The 18,851-nt window shown below is 38.7% G+C and overlaps 1 protein-coding gene and 1 long non-coding RNA gene across 12 annotated transcripts in view; both read right to left on the bottom strand.

Moving 5' to 3' along the window:
* Positions 1-2,733, bottom strand: part of LOC116088839 — a 4,594-nt gene extending 1,861 nt beyond the window's left edge. Inside the window, exon 1 of the long non-coding RNA XR_004118037.1 lies at positions 34-2,733. This is a non-coding gene — a long non-coding RNA (uncharacterized LOC116088839). The remainder of the gene's footprint in view (positions 1-33) is intronic.
* The window catches only part of Fer (FER tyrosine kinase), a 324,911-nt gene that overhangs the window by 201,049 nt on the left and 105,011 nt on the right, over positions 1-18,851 (bottom strand). For 8 of the 11 annotated variants that reach the window (XR_004118033.1, XR_004118036.1, XM_031368583.1 and 5 more), the window contains 2 exons: positions 10,724-10,846; positions 3,642-3,831 (listed from right to left, as the gene is read on the bottom strand). Coding sequence is in view for 6 of the 11 variants with exons in the window: in XM_031368583.1 (XP_031224443.1) it covers positions 3,642-3,831; positions 10,724-10,846 (313 nt within the window). In the remaining 5 variants the exon portion in view is untranslated. Of the gene's footprint in view, positions 1-3,369; positions 3,542-3,641; positions 3,832-10,723; positions 10,847-18,851 lie in introns of those variants that run through there. The other 3 variants (XR_004118035.1, XR_004118034.1, XM_031368588.1) reach the window with 2 other exon arrangements.

The following is an 18,851-nucleotide window of genomic DNA, read 5'->3' as shown; positions in this document are numbered from 1 at the left end:
CTGTAATAACAGGGCAGTATAAAGTGTAAGGACCTCACTGTAATAACAGGGCAGTATAAAGTGTAAGGGCCTCACTGTAATAACAGGGCAGAGATAAAAGGCTACTTAGGTCTTCTGATTCTTGGTCTGGTATGTTTCTCATTATACCAATATTTGGTGCACAAGGCTCAAAATTAAAACTTATGTCGATGACTGCAAGAAAGCAAACATACCTCACAATGATAAAGACAAGACTCTCAACAACACTATGAATTCTTTCATTAGTTCAGGACAGTGTTCTCAGCATGAGACTGAAACATCACACGCTGTAACACAGGACACAACTGAGTCATATGACAGGAGAACTTTATAAAGTTAGATATTTCACTGGTTGAAAACGTAGCATAACAAGATTTTATTACTACTGCTGCTAAACTAAGAACAGTTACTCAGTATATGCAGAAAAGATAAATTCTTGTTGTCTATCAAAGGAAATTACAAGGAAAGTCCAATTTCAGAAATATCAAATTGAAGTCAATTTTCTTATAGGAGAGCTATCCATGTTCTAGAAGAAGAGAATCACTGTGTGGCTGCCATCAGTTCTAGACATATAGACAGGACACACAAGCAAATTCTTTCATCAAAGCTCACTACATTTGGTCCAAAGCTGTCATAAAATAAAGCAAACAGGTAACTCTGATCTTAAAGGAAAGTTTAATTCCACAGTTCAATAGACACTAAAATGAAACTTATTTTGTTACTACTAGTTAATAAACAACTACAGAAAAGTGCTTAATAAATAGTAAAGCCAGGGACTTATGTTTCCTTGGTTATTAGGAAATGCTGGTGTTTGTATAACTATGCAAGGGGAGACTACCCAGAGTTCACACTCCTCAAGTGACTCAGAGGATACACTCTTCTGATCTCTAGAGCTACAACTGATGTAAGTACAACATAAATCCTCAGTCCATCAAGAGCTTGCCATCCTCTTCTGCCCTCTGCCTTCCCAGTGTCACTTTCCTACCCCGAATAGAGTCCTTCTGTTCTAATGTCCCCTACTGTACAGAAAGGGTGGAGAGACGGAAGTAGGGAAGAGGGGATACACAGATATAAATAAGATACACACATATCTAGTAGATAAGACACATACACATAGATAGCTAGGTAGGTATAGGTAGATGATAGACAGACAGGTGATAGCTATATGTAAGTCTGGATCTAGCACACAAGTGAAAACACGTGATCCTGTCTCTTCCCTCATTGCTCTTAGGTCCTTCTCCCTTACACAAAGTCTAACTTATTTTTATTTTATAATACTATTCATAAAATAATGTTTAAGTAGTCATTTTGGAAAAATACATTTAAGCATTATAATTTTTATTATTTTCAACTAAATTGAAACAGATTATTATAGATGTTAATTGAAAAAGTTAAAGAATGCAAAATTTTCACCAATACAAGTGGGGAGAATTAACAGTGAGAAGTGTTAGATGTTCTCGCTGTATTCATTCAGTGTCAGATGTATTCCTTCTTTCTAATTTACTGTAAAACATTTAATTGCCATTAATTTGTAGAATGGCCTATATAATTTATAAAATATTGTCTTATTATTTTTAACTAAAAATAACATACTGTACTCCTTTTGAAAACCTGACACATTTCTCAGTGAAAGTCTTACTAGGTTTTCCTTTTGGTTTGGTTTGGTTTGAGATGGAGTTGCCCGTGTTCCCCGTGATATCTCCAACTTGCCACCATCCAGGATAAGCCACTCCAGGGTTACAGTTAGAGGTGTATACCACCAACCATGCGTGCCAAAATTTTAATTTTTAATTAAAGACTTACTATAAGGAATTGTTTCAATATGTAAATAAGAGATAACTTATAATTATTATTTCTATTACTGAAAATAAATTGAAGACAATAAAACAGACAGCACTACTTCAAATTAACAAGGTAACATCTTTGCTTATAAATCATCATATAAATGGTGTAAGATAAGAGGGTGAAGATGTCAAAAGAGCAGTTTGCTTTCTTAAACTTTATTATATATTTTCTATGAAACACTGTTTATTTAATCAAGTTGATAAATCTTTGACAATGTAAGAAATAAACTCTAAAGCAACACAAATTCTTAAAAGCCAGATTTTTAATGTATAATTATTGGGAATAGTTATTATCTGGCAATGTGTATAACTGCTTTTTATTCTATCAAGATAGTACCAGCATAAGGTATATGTACACTAATTACTTAAAATTAATTATGAGGTATTAAAAGCTTGTCAAACCATCAAATAATTAAGTAGCAATTCCACACTCATGTGCAGGCAAAGAAATATTACAAACCATAATCAAAGGAAAGATACAATGTTCTTAAAGGCCAAGTGAAAAAATAAATGTGAATTGCTCTGAAAGAATAGGTGTGTCTAAAGATATCAAGAAAGATAGAAAGAAAGAAGAAAAGAGCTCATAGGCCTTTGCTGTGTGTGCTCAGGTCCCTGACAGGCAGGATAATAGTGGAGAATAAACTACAACTGGAAAAGTGATGTGTACATCAGCAAAATTCAATTAATAACAAAAGCAGCAATGATTATAATATTGAAGTACTTCATATTCACTTCTGCATTATTACAGCTCTAAATATGGCCTATGAGAACATTTGAATTTATTTACATTATACTATTTTCATTTTAATACATATTTTTATATTATTTATATTTATTATTTATAAGCCATATTTATTATATGATATATATAACACATATTAATTATTTAAGATCACATAAATGGAAAAATTGTTAAAATATTAACTATAAATTCTTTAATTATAATATTTCCATAAATGGAGTAAATTGAACTATCCAGAGAAAACAAAAAAGTATACCACAGGATTTTTGAAGCATTGTACTTCTGAAATTTTGGCTTGAATAGATTTCACTGGTGATATAAAGAGGCTATTCTATGTACAATAGATGTTTAATGAGCTCTAGAAAGTATCTACTAGTCATTGCAATACAAAAATCTAGAAACTCTACCAAATGTCCCAGTGAGCAAAATTGCTGCTTAGTAATAATAACCAACACAAATGATAGATAGGTGAAGGAGATAGAGGATGGATGGATGGATGGATGGATGGATGGATGGATATACAGATAGACAGACAAACAGATAAATGGCAGCTAGATATACTAATATATACTAAGCATTAGGCAATTAATAAAACTAAAATTAAATTGAATTTTATGATTATAAATCTGAATAAATTAAGAATAAAAAAATTTAAGCTAAATCCATTTTTATACTGTGAAAAAAAAAACACCATAAATCTTAGGCAAACAAACGTCATGAATAGCTTTCTCTTTCTTCTTATTTCTATCTTTAAGGATACCCTACCTTCCTGCTGCCTCCCAGGAATACAAACAACTTCAGTCTGTCCTTTCAGTTTTGAAGGAAGAGAAGAGCTTTCTGTCCTCTGACTATGGGTGCTTCCTGCAGTGCTGTCCAGGCGACCTGAAGTGACTGACTGCTAAGTCTATTCTGCATTTACAAATGAGTTTAATAGGACCTGCATGTTAACAAGAGTAATAACTTGTTACAGCAAACCCGGCCTGGTTCCATGCTCACTTCTTCCCCAGACACTTGCACCTGCCGGCCTCACGGCTTACCATGGACGTGACTGACCGTGCGTCTTCTTCGTAGTTCACCACAGGAGGTGGTTCCTTCCCATCACTGTCCTGTACTTTTTGCTCCAGCAATTCCTTCTGTGCTGTGCACTTCGCCTCAGTGCATCTCAGCTGCTGGACTGACTGTTTCAACTCTTCAAGAGCCTGTTTTTGGCCCAGAAGAAGCACAATGCTACAACAGAATGAAAGAAATATACATTATTTCAACTCAACAAGAAGTAAAAACATTGATGAAAAAGTGTGTACATGTATACCTGTGTGTGTCTATGTGTCTGTTTGTATTTGTGCATCATGTGTCCCTGTGTCTATGTGTGTCTGTGTGTGTTTGTATTTGTACATCATGTGTCCGTGTATCTATACAGTTATGCTTTTGTAAGTTTTCATTTTCCTCTACAGCACTCCTTCAGAATCATAATGAAAACAGATTTTAATAACAATGGATACTGGATACTTGAATTAATAAAATGGAATTAAGTCACTCAAGACATTTTTAAATAAATTGTGCTCTATTATAGCACTCACTTTCTTTTATACATATATCTGTCTACCACAGCAGGCGTTAGGGTTAGGAATAGGCCCTGAACTGATTTAAAAAAAAAAAATGGTATAATAATACATCAATTCCAAATTTCAAGAATTCCATACTTAAGGTATTGATATGATCCTAGGGTAAAATTAATAAACTTAGGTGATGGCCATAATGTACACACACTGAACTGTGTGTAATTATGAAATCTGTTTTGAATAAGAGTAGCTAACACAGGATTCAGACCTGACCATGCCGGCTTGAGCGTAAGTCTAGAAATCGTTCTATTATGACCAACATGGAGATGGCAGATTTTCCCAGGCCTCCTTTTGAGAGCTGGCCCATGGGGCTCCCCACAATGGGAATTTCAAACTACTTTTGCCACAGCAAAGCCACCAGACAGAAAACCAAGTGTTGGCGGGAATGTCTCTCTCATACATATATGGTACTGATACTTAATAGTAAGTACACCATGCACTGTGGTGAGTTATTAGTAGATAAGAAACAGAACACTGAAAATGAAGGAACTCTCCAGCATTCGATAATGAGGTAACCCTTTAGACAGTAGTGTAACTTACAGAACAGGATCAGAACATAGCCTGAATTAACACCAAGAAGGCTGACCAAAGGAAGGCACTGCGTTGTATGTCTATTGACAAGGGATGTTTGAGAATTCAGTTCTGATGTTACTGAGCAGGGAACAGTAAAGAATGCTGGTCTCCTTAATAGTAGTTCAGGAATTTCAGAGAATGATATAAAGCTGGGGGGTGGGGGAAGGCGTAGAACTTTGTAGAAGACCTAGAAATGTCCAGAAGACAGATTGCTCTAAAGATGAGAATTTAATGAGTGGTAATTACCATGTATATCATCATCATTCAGTAATCTGTGACCTATTTTTAAAATCTGTACAGATTTCTTGGTAAATTCATGCTGGCTTGTGTATTAGTTGGTAATTGCTTTTTTGCAATAAATTGGCAGTTCCGTTTCTCAGAAAACCCATTCAGAGAATGTTAATTTTTAAGACAATCATTTTTGTGAGAAAAAATTGAGGAGACCCTGGAGAAGATTCTACCTACTCGCACATTTGAAGCTCCGCGTGGGGTCCTTCCTAACACATACCAAAAGCAAAATACCAGAGACTCACAAGAGCCTTGAGAACAACACGAGAGATAATTCTAAGTGTTTCAGCTGAGATGTCACAATGTATTCCCACATACATCCAGAAGATTGTTCAAAGAATCAGTTATCACATGCAGGTGAAATTATTTAATATACTTAAAAATAATACTCTAAAAAAGCTGTTATCAACAGTCTTACATAAAGGCTAACAGAAAAATGCAAAGAAAATAACTAAAAATAAATAAATAAATAAAAGTTACCTGTACAGGACAAGAGGAAAATAAGCTTTGCAATAATGAAATGTGAAATTATAGATAAAGGATAATGGCTGCAAAAAGTAAATGTTAACCAACAAGTCAAACAAAAAATGTTAACTGTATTTTTAGGAACAAACTCACATAGACTGCAATGGCAGGCACAGAGCCTGGACAGATTCAAGACAGATGGGGATTCCCCCAAGAGGCGGGGAAGTGGACAAGGGCTCACTAACTAACTAAGAAGCTGTCTGCAACTGGTTTGCAACCATTTGCAAAGGAAAAATTAGCTTGCATCAATGAAATCTCATTGAGTATACTAACGACATACCAGAGTAGGGCCAACACAAAGCAAGCGTAATGGTGTTTTTGTAAAAGAGAGTAAAATAACAGTAAGAATGTCTGAAACACTCATATTATTAACTACCAAAACCCTATAAAGCACATGCTTCCATACCAGGCAATCCTAGTTCCTATATAACCTTCAGAAGCTGTCAATATTAGGAATTTAGAGGCACATACTAAATCCAAAGACTTAACTTAAGACCCTACTGTATGTTGATGAAACAAGTAATTCTATTAAGTAAAAATATATTAGGATTTATTTAGAAGTAATTTTAAAATATGAACATACAAAAGTTTTAGTATTTTTGAAGAAATGTAATTTTATCATTTTATTATTTTCAACTAACAAAGAATATGAAGATTACAAAGTATTACAAAAATAAAGATAATGCTTTTTCTTAAAAAACAAACAAACAAATAGGAACTCACTATGTAGCATTGGTTGGACATTTATAACCACACCTGTCCTTAAATATAATTATAGGTTCATGTTTTAAACTAGAGAAAAATTATTCTCATTACATATATATACATATATATATTTAGATACAGAGATGTCTATATATAAACGATAGATAGATGACGGATGGATGGATAGATAGGTAGATGATAGATAGATAGATAGATAGATAGATAGATAGCAGAACCTAAAGACAAGCCTAGGAAATATTAAGGGAATAAATATAAATGTATTATCTTGGAATCTTATTCAGAATATTTGTTTAGCCAAAGACATATAAATATGAAGGCAAAGTTCAAGCCGCCAGTCTCTGAAACAGTAAGAATTAGCAGTAACTGTTTAGTCACATAAATATTCTTCATGTTTTAATTTTCTTATTACACCCTGAAGCTAACAATAGCAATGTCAGTCAGGGGGACAAACGCTACATGATGCTACATGATGCGGTCCCTAGGACTCACCCCTGAAAACCAGGCTGTGCTTAACCCTTCTAACTCCTATTAGCCTGCATGGCCTCGCTAGGCAGGAAGCGGAAGTCTGAGGCTAGCTCCACCTCTACAGATGGGGACCTCTGTTCCAGTGTCCTGCCTGGGTGAGCTCAGCTACAGGGCTGGCATTTACCAGGTACCTCCCCCTGGCGGAACGCCTAGAGCCCGCTGCCCGAGGCCAAAAGTCCCAGCTCTACAGAGCAGCCAGCCTGCCCGGCCATTAACGGTACACAGCCTCAGGCACGTGTGAGGCAGCACCGCGAACTCAAGGTGGTGAAACTTTCAAAGAAAAATCAGAATCGGAGTGGTGCCAACGAGGAACGATGGAGCCCTGAGCAGAAAACCTGTCAGATGCGATTACAAGAGGCCCAGAAAGACAGCTGCCAAATAAAGCTGTCCTAGTACAGGCTCCTGGGAATCCTTGAGACTCTTACTTTGTAGTAATGGGGCAAACAAAAGCTAGATACATGTGAGCTGACACTACGTGGTAATTGAGGAAATGAGTGAGAATTACTACTAGAGTAGTTCAGACTCGGAGATGAGAAGGCAGAGAGTAGGTGGAAGGGTCTCAGCAACTGAGTGACCATACAGCAGTGAGCACTGTACCCAGCCCAGCAGCACCTCAAAGATGGGCGGTGGGGCAGGGGCGGAGCGGAGGTGGGGCGGGGTTGGGTGGGGTGGGGGTGGGGCGAGCATGGGTGGAGGACTGGGTCAGGGATGGGATGGTGGTTTGGGAGTTGATACTTAAAAAGTGAGCACAAGACCCAGTTGGGAGGAAAAGGTAAAACAGAATAGACAACATTTCTGGGAAAATGATGGCAATATATTATAAGCCCATGAGAAACAGGTTAGAATAACTATATTCTCCTGTGAAAGGGTACTGAGGGTCGATGCCAAGGGGAAACAGGTACCTAGTTCCCCCAAATAAGGACAACACCATTTAGCACTTTAGATTTTTCTGTGATAACAGAAGTTCATCTGCTGACTACAATAAGTGAGAAGATTGGAAACTTGACAGAAGTGGAGAATATTTGAGACATTATGCCAAAAAATAAGAGCAAGTGTAGATCAGAAAAATCTAGCACATCACCAAACCCTGGAGAGCCTTGAAAATCCAAAGCCATTCTGGAGTATGAGAACAGGACAGCCATCCATGTACTGCAGTCAGCACTTGAGAAAGCATGCCAGCATATACTGTTGTAACTTCAAGTCACCACAAGTTTCTATCAGTAAAACCAGAATGCACGGGATGAGGAGAGGATGCAGCTGCTAAAGTGCCTCGATGAAAACTAAGAACTTGAGTTCTGATCCTGAGCACCCACAGAAAGCCAGCCATGCTGGTGAGCATCTGCAACCTCAGAGCTATGTGTGGGCAGGGAGTCAACTGGTCACCAGTGAATTCCAATATCCAAAATACCCAAAGTAATGGGCTCTGGGCTTCAATGAAGGAGTCTGATAGGAAGGGAGGGAGGGAAGGAGGGAGGGAGGGAGACAGAGACAGAGAATGAGCAGGGTTAGGAAGATGACTCAATCTGAGAGCTTCTTGTACCAAAGCATAAGGTGCTGAGTTCAATCCCCAGCACTCACAACAGGTTGTTGCTACTGCCCTTGGCTGTCCCCACTGAAATGTGATAATATGACTAATTTATTTCTAATAATGGCACATATTTTAATCATGGAACATGGAGAAATCAAGCTGACACTGACCTAAAAGTTTCCTTTCTGCTGGCTAGCTCTAATATTTGGCAGGATGTTGGGAGAGAAAAGCTAGCAGCAGTCTGACCTAGCCTGTGACCCTTACAAACTGTAATGCTGACCACCTGACAAGATGCAGCCATGTGTGCAATGGTGGCATGAGGGCTGTGGGCTGATCAACCTTCTAATGCCCTTAAGACCTGTCCTCCAGGAGGAAGCTCAGGACTGGTACCTTCATCCAGATCATGGACCTGTAAGGTCACAGGCACTATGACTATGAGTCTGCTAAACAGGCATAGCTGGAAGTGCCTCCTAAATACATATCGTTATAGACACGTGTACCTCTCTTCACCAAAGAAGGTTCTATGCACAGTGGGTGGTTGTTAACTCAGAGACTATCATCAAAGTGCATAGTGAGTATGTGAGTGCGGAATGCTCAGTCCTATGGGACATGTAGGTCACACACTTTTCTTCCAGAAGGCTTTGAGAACACTGTAGAGAATTAGAATGCTCAGTCCTATGGGACATGCAGGTCCTACACTTTTCTTCCAGAACGCTCTGAGAACACTGTAGAGAATTAGAAGTGAGAAAAGAGTGCTGCCAAGCAGTGTCTTGACCTCACAGCAGCTGTGACTGACTAAGCAAGACCAAGACCAGCTCGAGCCGGCCAACTTAACACCCCAGCATGCAGAAGGAAGGCCCTCCCTACCCCCTACCCCACCCCCGTTAAGGAAATACTGGTGACTGATGGCTGCTGAGAAAAGACAAGTCGGTTGGCTTCAGCAGTGTGGTAGGTTGTCAGTGTTCAGTGAGGGGTCCCCACCACCTGTGTGCACACAGACAGCACTGATTGAGAGTAGGGGGAGGAGAAGAATGAGAGGAGGAGGAGGAGGAGGAGGAGGAGGAGGAGGAGGAGGAAGAAGAGGAAAAGGAGGAGAAAGAGGAGGAGGAGGAAGAAAAGGAAGAGGAGGAGGAAGAGCAAGAAGAGCAGGAAGAAGAGGAGAATGAAAGAAGAGAGAAAGTCAGAAGAGCCTGAAGTGGTGTGGGAGGAGTCAGAGAAGAAGCAACAAGTGTTGGTATGATCTAATCATATTGTATTCATCTGTATGATTACTAAAGAATAAATTAAAATTAAAAAAGCAAAACTCTAAAGCCAGGCATAAAAATACCCATAATCCCACTCCTAGGGAGACAAGGGAATCCATGAGGTTTGTTAACCAGCCCATCTAGTTAACTCAAGTTCCAGTCCAATGGGAGGCCCTACCTCTAAAACTAAAACTAAGGTGGGGAGCCACTGAGGAGGACGACAGACATTGAACTCTTCCCTACACACACACACACACACACACACACACACACACACACACACACACACACACACACACACACACACACACACACACAAACACACACACACACACACACACACACAAACACACACACTTTTATATCGGAGCACATGAGCAAGCGCACAAATCTAACAACAAAGAAGAAATGTACTGGGATAAGTAAAGTCAGAAGATCCAAGAAAACACTGACAAGTGAGAAGTCAGCAACACAGATGCCAGGAAAGCAGAATGAGCCACACAATTCTGAAACTGGTTTCTATACGCAAAGCAGATTACTGAAATCTAATTAGTTTATCTGATTGCCTAATTATCTAATTAGTTTATCTGATTAATACAGCATCAACCAATTTCTAGATACTTCTCTGCCCCCTTTTTACAAAGAGATTTTAGATAAGTCTCATTTAAAACTAGATTTTGAGTAGCAAAGGCAGTTCTAAGAAAGGGTCCTGCATGAAACAGTTGAGACTGTTAAACATTAAGGCATGTGGTCAGGGCACTATAGTTACAAACACAGGACCACATTCCTAGGGTTCACATTCTACTGCTGTGAAGAAACACCATGAACTAGTTCAACTTGGGGAAGAAAGGGTTTATTTTCATTACACTTCCAGAGGACTCTACCTTGTGTCAAGCTGACATGAAACTAACCACTAGACATCACATTTTACAGAAACAGTTTTCCAGAGTCATATGAGTTTCCATTGTTTTAACATGAGAACTTCCATTTCTGGAAGGGCCAAGTCCTCACTAAGCACACAGTAGCAAGTGGCAAGCGCGCCTGCAAATGTGCATTGCTAGGCTCTCTGAGGAGGCGTCTCGGTTACTCACTCAGACTTCTTCTCACAGGTCTCAGAAGATTCCTCAATCCTCTTCTCCAGCTCCAGGACGGCCGCCTCCTTGTGTACAAGCATCTGCTGGGTCTGTGTGAGCTCTTCTGCTAAAGTCTTCAACCTGAAAGAAGGGGTATCCTTATCAATTAACACACTAAATGTGCCGATGTACACGCACCCAAAGAACACAGAGCAGCCCCAGTAATCTACTCTAAAGTAAAATCTCACTTCCTTGCTTGCATTAGCCATGCTTCCAATGCTAAACACAAACGTGGCTTTTTATTGGATGACATGGAAAACATGTCATTATTCCAAGTGAGTATCCAGGAGACTCACTACACCATATGTAATACAGGAGTCCGTGGAGTATGAGTGAGGCACACAGCTATGAATAAATGCTGTAAGCTTTGGGCAGGGAGCTAGTGCTCCTGGGAAGTGTTTGTCTACAGTCTTATTTCTTTGTTTGTTTGCAGACAGAGATTCTCTGTGTAGCTCTGGCTGTCCTAGCACTCACTCTGTAGGCCAGACTTGCCTCAAACTCAGAGATCTGTCAGCCTCTTGGGGATTAAAGGTGTGCAACAACACATAGGCCAATCTTATTTCTTAAAATGGAAAAATAAAAGTTAAAATGTCAGAAAAGATAAAAAGGACTAAAAAAAAGAGTATCAATCCTGTTCTAAGAAAAAGTGTGCTTCTTTGAAAAGATCGCTCTTTGTTTTCAGATAGACATGTATTTGTATCTGGCTTTGCCAGTTTATCTAAAACTTGGAAAATTCTTTAGCTCATACCATCTATTTTCTCATCTATAATTCTGGCACTGAAACAACTGCTTCATTAGCACCATTTTTCGAGAAAACAGAAACAATCCATTACACATACTAAGTTAACTGCAGTTTGGTAGGGTAAGTGGTCGTCAGGGTATTTTCATATATTACCTTATTTATTCTTTGTGACAATCTCCTATGATAAATATTATAACACTTATTTAAATAAAAGAAAGAGGGACGCAGTACTTTGGAAGTATAAGCTGGTGATAAACTACTTCTAGGTTCATATATTATACTGAGAATTATCCTTTGTATTAGATTCAAAGATAATTTAATATTAATATATATGGGCCAAATAATTTATGGATGTATGAAATATTCAGTCCTTATTGGAAATATTTCTCCCATAAACATATACATACACACACAAACACCTATGATATTATATTAAAATTATCTTCAGACTTTCAAAGCAAGACAATGAAGGAGGTCTGAGTAGGAGGGGCTAGCAACAGGGGGACATCTCTTGGAAAGCTGTGTCTGCCCCTCCTAGGAAGGGAACAATGAGCACCCAGCCTCCTGTGGGCAATTCCAGATCAGACTCTTCCGTGCAGAGCTGTGGTTCTCAGCCTTCCTAAGGCTGCAATCCTTCAATTTAGTTCCTTATGTTGTGGTGACCCCCAACCATAACATTCTTTTCATTGCTACTTCATAACTGTAATTTTGCTGCTGTTATAAACTGTAATATAAGTATCTGATATGCAGATGGTCTTAAGCAAGCCCTGTTGAAGGGTCAATCAACACCCCAATGGGTCACAAACAGAAAACAGAACTCTTACAACAAACATGAGTCCCAAGCTTGCTCAGGCTGGCTCTTATTGTGTGAGGTGTGTATCCCACTTTCATTCTCACCTTTAGTAAAGCTATGCTTTCACTGCTACTCCTCCACATGTTTCCAGGTCATTGTTGTAGAAACCAAGAACCTAGACTTTATGTCATAGGACAACCAAGACCCTTCTAGCAACAACACGAAGCTCAGAGGAGTCAAAGGAAACATTAAATTATCTCATTCTACAGAAATTCAGTTTTGTGTAAAGTAAAAGGGACAAAGTTAAAAGTAAAAATGTTACAGTACGGATTATAAGCAAAAGACTTATTACCATGGAAAACCTCTTAGAGAATAGAATCTATTATAAAAGTAGGAAAAAAAAACCAAGCAGAGGGCCATCAAGGAAAAAATTCAGAGATCTGCAAGGTCAAATGGTGGAAGAGTGTTCCTCATGCGACTGTGTGAACACCATCTGGGCAGGAATGAAGACATCATTTCAAGAAGAGAAGAGATGTAGTGCTCCAGGGAAACCAGCAGCATGAAGAAGAAGGAAGCTCAGAAGGACAAAGCATTCCCCAGCTCCAACTGGAGCTGCCCAGCAAAGGGAGTCAGGGGAGCCCACAAGCAATATGGTGGAAACCCACATTTCCCACAAGGCTTAAAGGCAGTCAAGGAGTTAACAAACCTCAGTGACTCCAGCATGAAGGAGAGCATTAGAGAGGAAACACACTGCACAGCACCCCATCTCTCAGAGCATAGCAATAAGTTTCTGGAAACTTAAGAAAATCACAAGTCAGGGCTCCTGGAGCCACTCTGCCACTGTGGCAGGGACAAGGAGGGAGATGCCATGAGTCACAGTTGTAAATGGGGAGAGAGAGTCTGTCACAAAAGGTTTAAACAACAAGCAGTGAGAACCTTGGAGGGATAAGAGTCTAATATCCTGACCTCAAAAGGAGCCACAGTAACTGTGTATGCCTCAACTTAGATGTGTCTGAGTATTGACGCCAGGGTAGGAAGGTGCTACACACTCATTCTCTCCCCCATCCCCTGCATCAGGCCACCCAGGATAGAAGTCAGTGGATTTTCTTCCTCCTCTCCTCCTTCGGGCATTCAGAAATACGCTGTATCATGGGCATCTGCCATGCCTTCTGATTGTCAGCTTGGAGGTCCCTTGAGTGAGTGCACATCTGCAGATAAGGGGGCTGTGGGTGGACACAGACAGCCCTGCTACGACATCATACCCAAAACTCACTACAGAAGACCTGCTGGGCCAGCCCCCACCTGATGCCCACTAGTGTCCAGTTGTTATGTGATCTAGAAGCTTCTCTAATCCAAACCCAAGACAACAAAAACTTCTCAAACACTTTCATTTTGTTCAGTATTTTTCTTGCTCTTATGTAATTTTATTTATTTTTAATTGGTTTTCCTTCTCTTTGAGATATCTTCCATTATTCACAAATGTTTCTTCTTCCATTTCAACCCTTGCTTTGTTAATATTGAACATTTTTGAATCTGTATTGTTTTGGCCCCTTTCTTGTCTATTCTCAATGTTAATGTACTGGTTGTTCTTAATTGGCTCATATACTATTCCTGTATCAGAGCTGAACCTACGCCATCACAGTGGCTTGTTTTCTCCTCTCTGAAGATCACCGGAGATTGAGGCCAGCACCTCAAAGACTCTCGGGGTGTGCTTTGTTGCTGAGTACACACCATCCCAGTTGAGAAAACTGTATGTGACTCTACCCATGACCTAATCCCAGCCAAAGCTTTCTAGATATTACAGATAAAGGCTACAATAATTCCCTGCTAACAGTCTAGCTCCAACAAGGCACAACTAGAGGGAGCCTGGAGTCTTGTTCCTAGAAATCCATCACTTAAGCAACAGCAGAGAGAAAAGGAATCAGGGAAATAGCACCCATGAGGGAATTTAACATGGACAGTTCCCATACCCTCTCAGAACACACACTGTGACTAGTGAAGAACCAACCAGAGTGCAATCTCTCTATGCCACTCTCTACAACATTATATACATACATGGAATATCATCAATATTATAATACATGCTAATAAACTCATCGGTATTCTAATATATGCTAATAAATACATTAAAAAGTATAAGAGAGGCATTCTTTACATTTATACTTCCCTACAGATGTATAAATCTAATCACAGAAAAACAGGAAAAGCCAAGCAGTGATGAGACAGGCGGATTCCTGAGTTCAAGGTCAGCCTGGTCTACAGAGTGAGTTCCAGGACAGCCAGGGCTACATAAAGAAACCCTGTTTCAAAACAAAAAGAAAGAAAGAAAGAAAAAGAAAAGAAAAACAGGAAAAATGAAAAACAAGTCTCTACAACTCTGTGGTAGAATTAACTGAATTAAGGACAACTGCATAGGACTGAAGAAACCGAAAGGAAAAAAGTGTCATGCTGGAAATTAGAAGCTCAATGAAATAGAAATCTCAGTTTGATCTTCATCTGTAGACTGAATCAAGTCGTGAAAGATCACTTAGGTTTGAAGATATAGGGCTCTATTCAGATAACAGAAACGAGACAACTAATCTAGGTAGACGGAACGGGGCAGCAAGAAGGCTCAGAGGGCAAGACACCCAAGGACCCGAGCTTGATATCTAGACTCTCTACACACAAATGTAGAAGACAAACAGTTCATAAAGCTGCTTTCTGACCTCATGCATGCTGAGGCACACACCAACTCATACCCACAGGTCGCAGGTGAACAATAAGAAAAATAAGAATGGGACATGGAGCACCCACAGGAGACCAAGCCTCTGAGCATCACTGAAAACAGAGTACAGCCACTAAGTTAATAATAACAATAATAATAACTAATAACATAGTGCAATGGGTTCACCGAGGAAGTTAAAGGAAGGTAAGGGCTTAATATGATCAAGATATACTGTATACACACATGAGATTTTCAAAAACTAATTAAAAAAAGAAAAGAAAAGAAAACCTAGTCAGTAAAACAATATCAGAAAATTTCCCAAATCTTCAAACACAGACATCCCTGTCCTGGAGTCATTTAGAACCTCAAGTAGTCGTGACCAAGAAACGAACCTCTCCTAAATATATGATAGTTAAGGTGCCAAAAGGAAACAACAAAGCAAGAATATTACAAGTTATAAAAAGAAAAAAGAAGGACTCAGCAGTCCACACTCACAAACCCAACAGCATAACAGCAGATTTCTTAGGAGATTCTAAAAGCCAGGAAGGAGCATGTGCAAGGAAGGATTTCAAACCCGAAAGAAAATAACCTGCCAACCAAGACTACTATATCCAAAATCCACAGATCTAAGGAGAAAGACTTACTAAGATAAACATAAATTGAAAGAATTCAACACCAGTAAAACAGCATTATACAGTATCCTACATAATTCAGGAAACCATAAAAACTGAAAGATTCAGAATGCAAAAACTAATGAGCATGGCCTATTCCAGACAGTCACAAAGAACATCCAAAGATAAAAAGGACTAATATATTACCTTTGCTAATAATCCTAAATATAATAGCCCCAATTCTTCTCTTAAAAGACAAGGGAGTTGCTAACTGTATTATAAGGCAAGAACCACAAGTTGGCTGTGTGTAAGAAACCCACCCTACCAACAAAGATATGCAAATGGAAAGTAAGAACTTAGAAAATGATATAGCCAGCACACAGAAGTCTCAGCAAAGAGAGCTACACTAGTATACAAGAAACATTAAATTTAAGCCCAAACTGATCAGAAGAGACAAAGAACACCACTACATATTTATAAAGGAATCAATCTACAGGATAATATAGCTATTATGAATATATATGCACTGAAATCCGGGCACTCAATTTTATAAAATAAACACTACATTTATAAAAGGAATAAAAGGAAACCTGGGCTTCAATATGTTCTAATGGATCCCTTAATACCACATTTTCATCAACAGATAGCTCACTGAAACCAAAGCAAACAAAAAGAGAGTTATATTATTTTCAAATGAACTGAATAAATATGTACAAAGTATTCTATCCAACAGCTGCAGACTATACACTCTTCCATTAGCATATGGAAGTTTTCCAAAATAGCTCATATTTTAGGCTATAAAACAAAGCAACAAAGTTACAATTCACTTCCATGGGATATTTCGTACTTTGGCTACCATATAAAGTCAACAATGCATTAAAATTAGAAATCATCCTGTCTTTAAAATTAGGCACCAACTTACAGTGAGAAGGTGAAGAAAGCATTTCAGGCAAATGAGATCAAGAAGGAAGCATGCACAGCCATTCTAGTATCTGACAAACTAGACTTCACACCATAACTACTCAGAGAAGTCAGAGAAGCGGAATGCATTCTAATCATGGGATCAATCAATTAGGACGATATGACAATACTACATATATGAATAAACTTTGATGTACACCATTTCATAAAAATCATGCTAATGAAATTAAATATAAAGATTAGCACAAACCCAAGGATAGCAATTTCAATACCTCACTTTCTCTCATAGATTTGTGATCTAAAAGAAAAAAAAAAAAGACAGACAGAAAGAAACCTCAGAATTCAATGACATCTTAAACCGAATGGATATCTGAATACCTAACAGAGATCTACATACTATTCCACTTGAATGCCATAAAAATATACATTCTACTTACCAGCATGTAGACGCTTCTCTATAATAGAGCCATGCTAGAACACAAATCATACCTTAACAAATGCAGAAATACTGAAATAACCCCATGTATCATATTTGCCCATTTCCAATAAAACTAAAAATCAACATCAAACAAATCTCTAGCAAGTACATAAAGTCATAGAGACTAAACAACCCATCACTGAGTGAAGAATTGATCAAAGGGAAAATAAAAATATTTCTGAAACTAAATGGAAATAAAGTAAGAATAAAACAAAGCCCCCGGGATACATGAAAAGCAGATCTAAGCGGGAGGGTTGCACCTAAGCAGGAGGGTTGCATCTAAGCTGGAGAGTTGCATCTCTGGGTGTCTACATTCACACGTCATCAAGAAAACAGATGGATGATTTTATGCTGCAAATCCACAATTTGGAAAAACAAGTACCAACCAAACCCAAGCCCAGCAGACAGTGAAAGAAATTAAAGCAGAGATTAATGATGTAAAAACAAGGAAAAGATGACAAAGAATCAATGAATCTAAGTTCTGGGTCTTTGAAGAGATAAGCGCGATTGACAGACTGTTGGTCCAATTAACCAAAGAAAGAAAGAGAAGGCCAGCATTAACAGAATCAGAGATGAACAGGAAAGCATTACAGCAGACACCAAAGAAATTCAGAATATTGTAAAAGAGCACTTTTAAAATCTGTAATCTATTCATTTGCAAAGTCTAAACAAAATGGATGAATTTAATGTATCCAAACTACCAAGGTTAAGCCAAGACTGAGCTCTTACCCCACTTTTTTTCAAAGGTAGCACTTGAATCATTTGCTAAAGAGAAAGAAATGAATGGGATACAGAAGAAAAGAAAGAGAAGGATTATCCCTATTGCAGGGATGATAGGATACTGTACTGAAGAGATCCAGAAAAATTACACCAGAAAAAGTTTAGAAATAATCAACAATTTCAGCAAAGTGACAGGATAACTTTTAAAGAAATCAGTAGCTTTTCTGTCCTATCAACAACAACCTTACTAAGCCTGTGGGAGCATTCCTATGCACAGAGCATCCACAGCCAAGACACCTTAGAATACACCTGGACCAGGAGATGAAAGACCACCATGGGAAAAAGTTCCAACCACTCAAGGATGATACTGAGAAGACAGCAGGCGCTGGAAGGGCATCTCATGCTCATGGTCAGTATAATTAGTTCTGTGAAAACAACTATCCTACCAAAAGCAGATTACAGATTAAATGCAATCCCAATCAAAACGCCCACAGCACTCTTCATAGAGTAGAAAAAAAGGAATCCTAAAGTTAATACGACACACAATACCAAAGAATCGTGGTGCAGTTTCCATTCCAGACTTCAGCTACATTATAGAGCTATAGCAATAAAAACAACATGGTACTGACATAAAAGCAGCCATGCAGACCAATGGAATAAAAGAGAAAAGCCAAAAATGAGTACTTGTAACTACAGCCATCTGATCATTGGAAAAAGTGGAGAAATACACTGGAGAAAATGCAGCATCTGCGAGGAAAGGTTCTGGGACAACCGGACGTCCATATGCAGAAGAATAAAATTAGACCCGGACCTGTCACCCTGCACAGAGATTAGATTCATGTGGACCAAAGACCTAAACATGAAACCTGAAACACTAAAATTGCTACAAGAAAACATGGGCAGTGCGTCTGGCAAGATGCAGGCATAAGGAAGGAGTTTATAAATGATAACCCACTAGCCAAGGCATTAAGGCCAACAACTGAGCAGTGAGACCTCATAAAACTAAAAGCTTACAGCTAAGGGAGAGAATCTCTGCCAGCTATGCATCTGACAGAGAAGTAACACCTAGAACATACAGAGAACTCAAAAACTATAGTTAAGGAAACAAATGACCCGG

The sequence above is a fragment of the Mastomys coucha genome, unplaced genomic scaffold, assembly GCF_008632895.1.
Source record: "Mastomys coucha isolate ucsf_1 unplaced genomic scaffold, UCSF_Mcou_1 pScaffold14, whole genome shotgun sequence".
NCBI lineage: Eukaryota > Metazoa > Chordata > Mammalia > Rodentia > Muridae > Mastomys > Mastomys coucha.
Note: the sequence above shows the minus strand (reverse complement) of the source record. Positions and strands in the feature narration are given on the sequence as shown.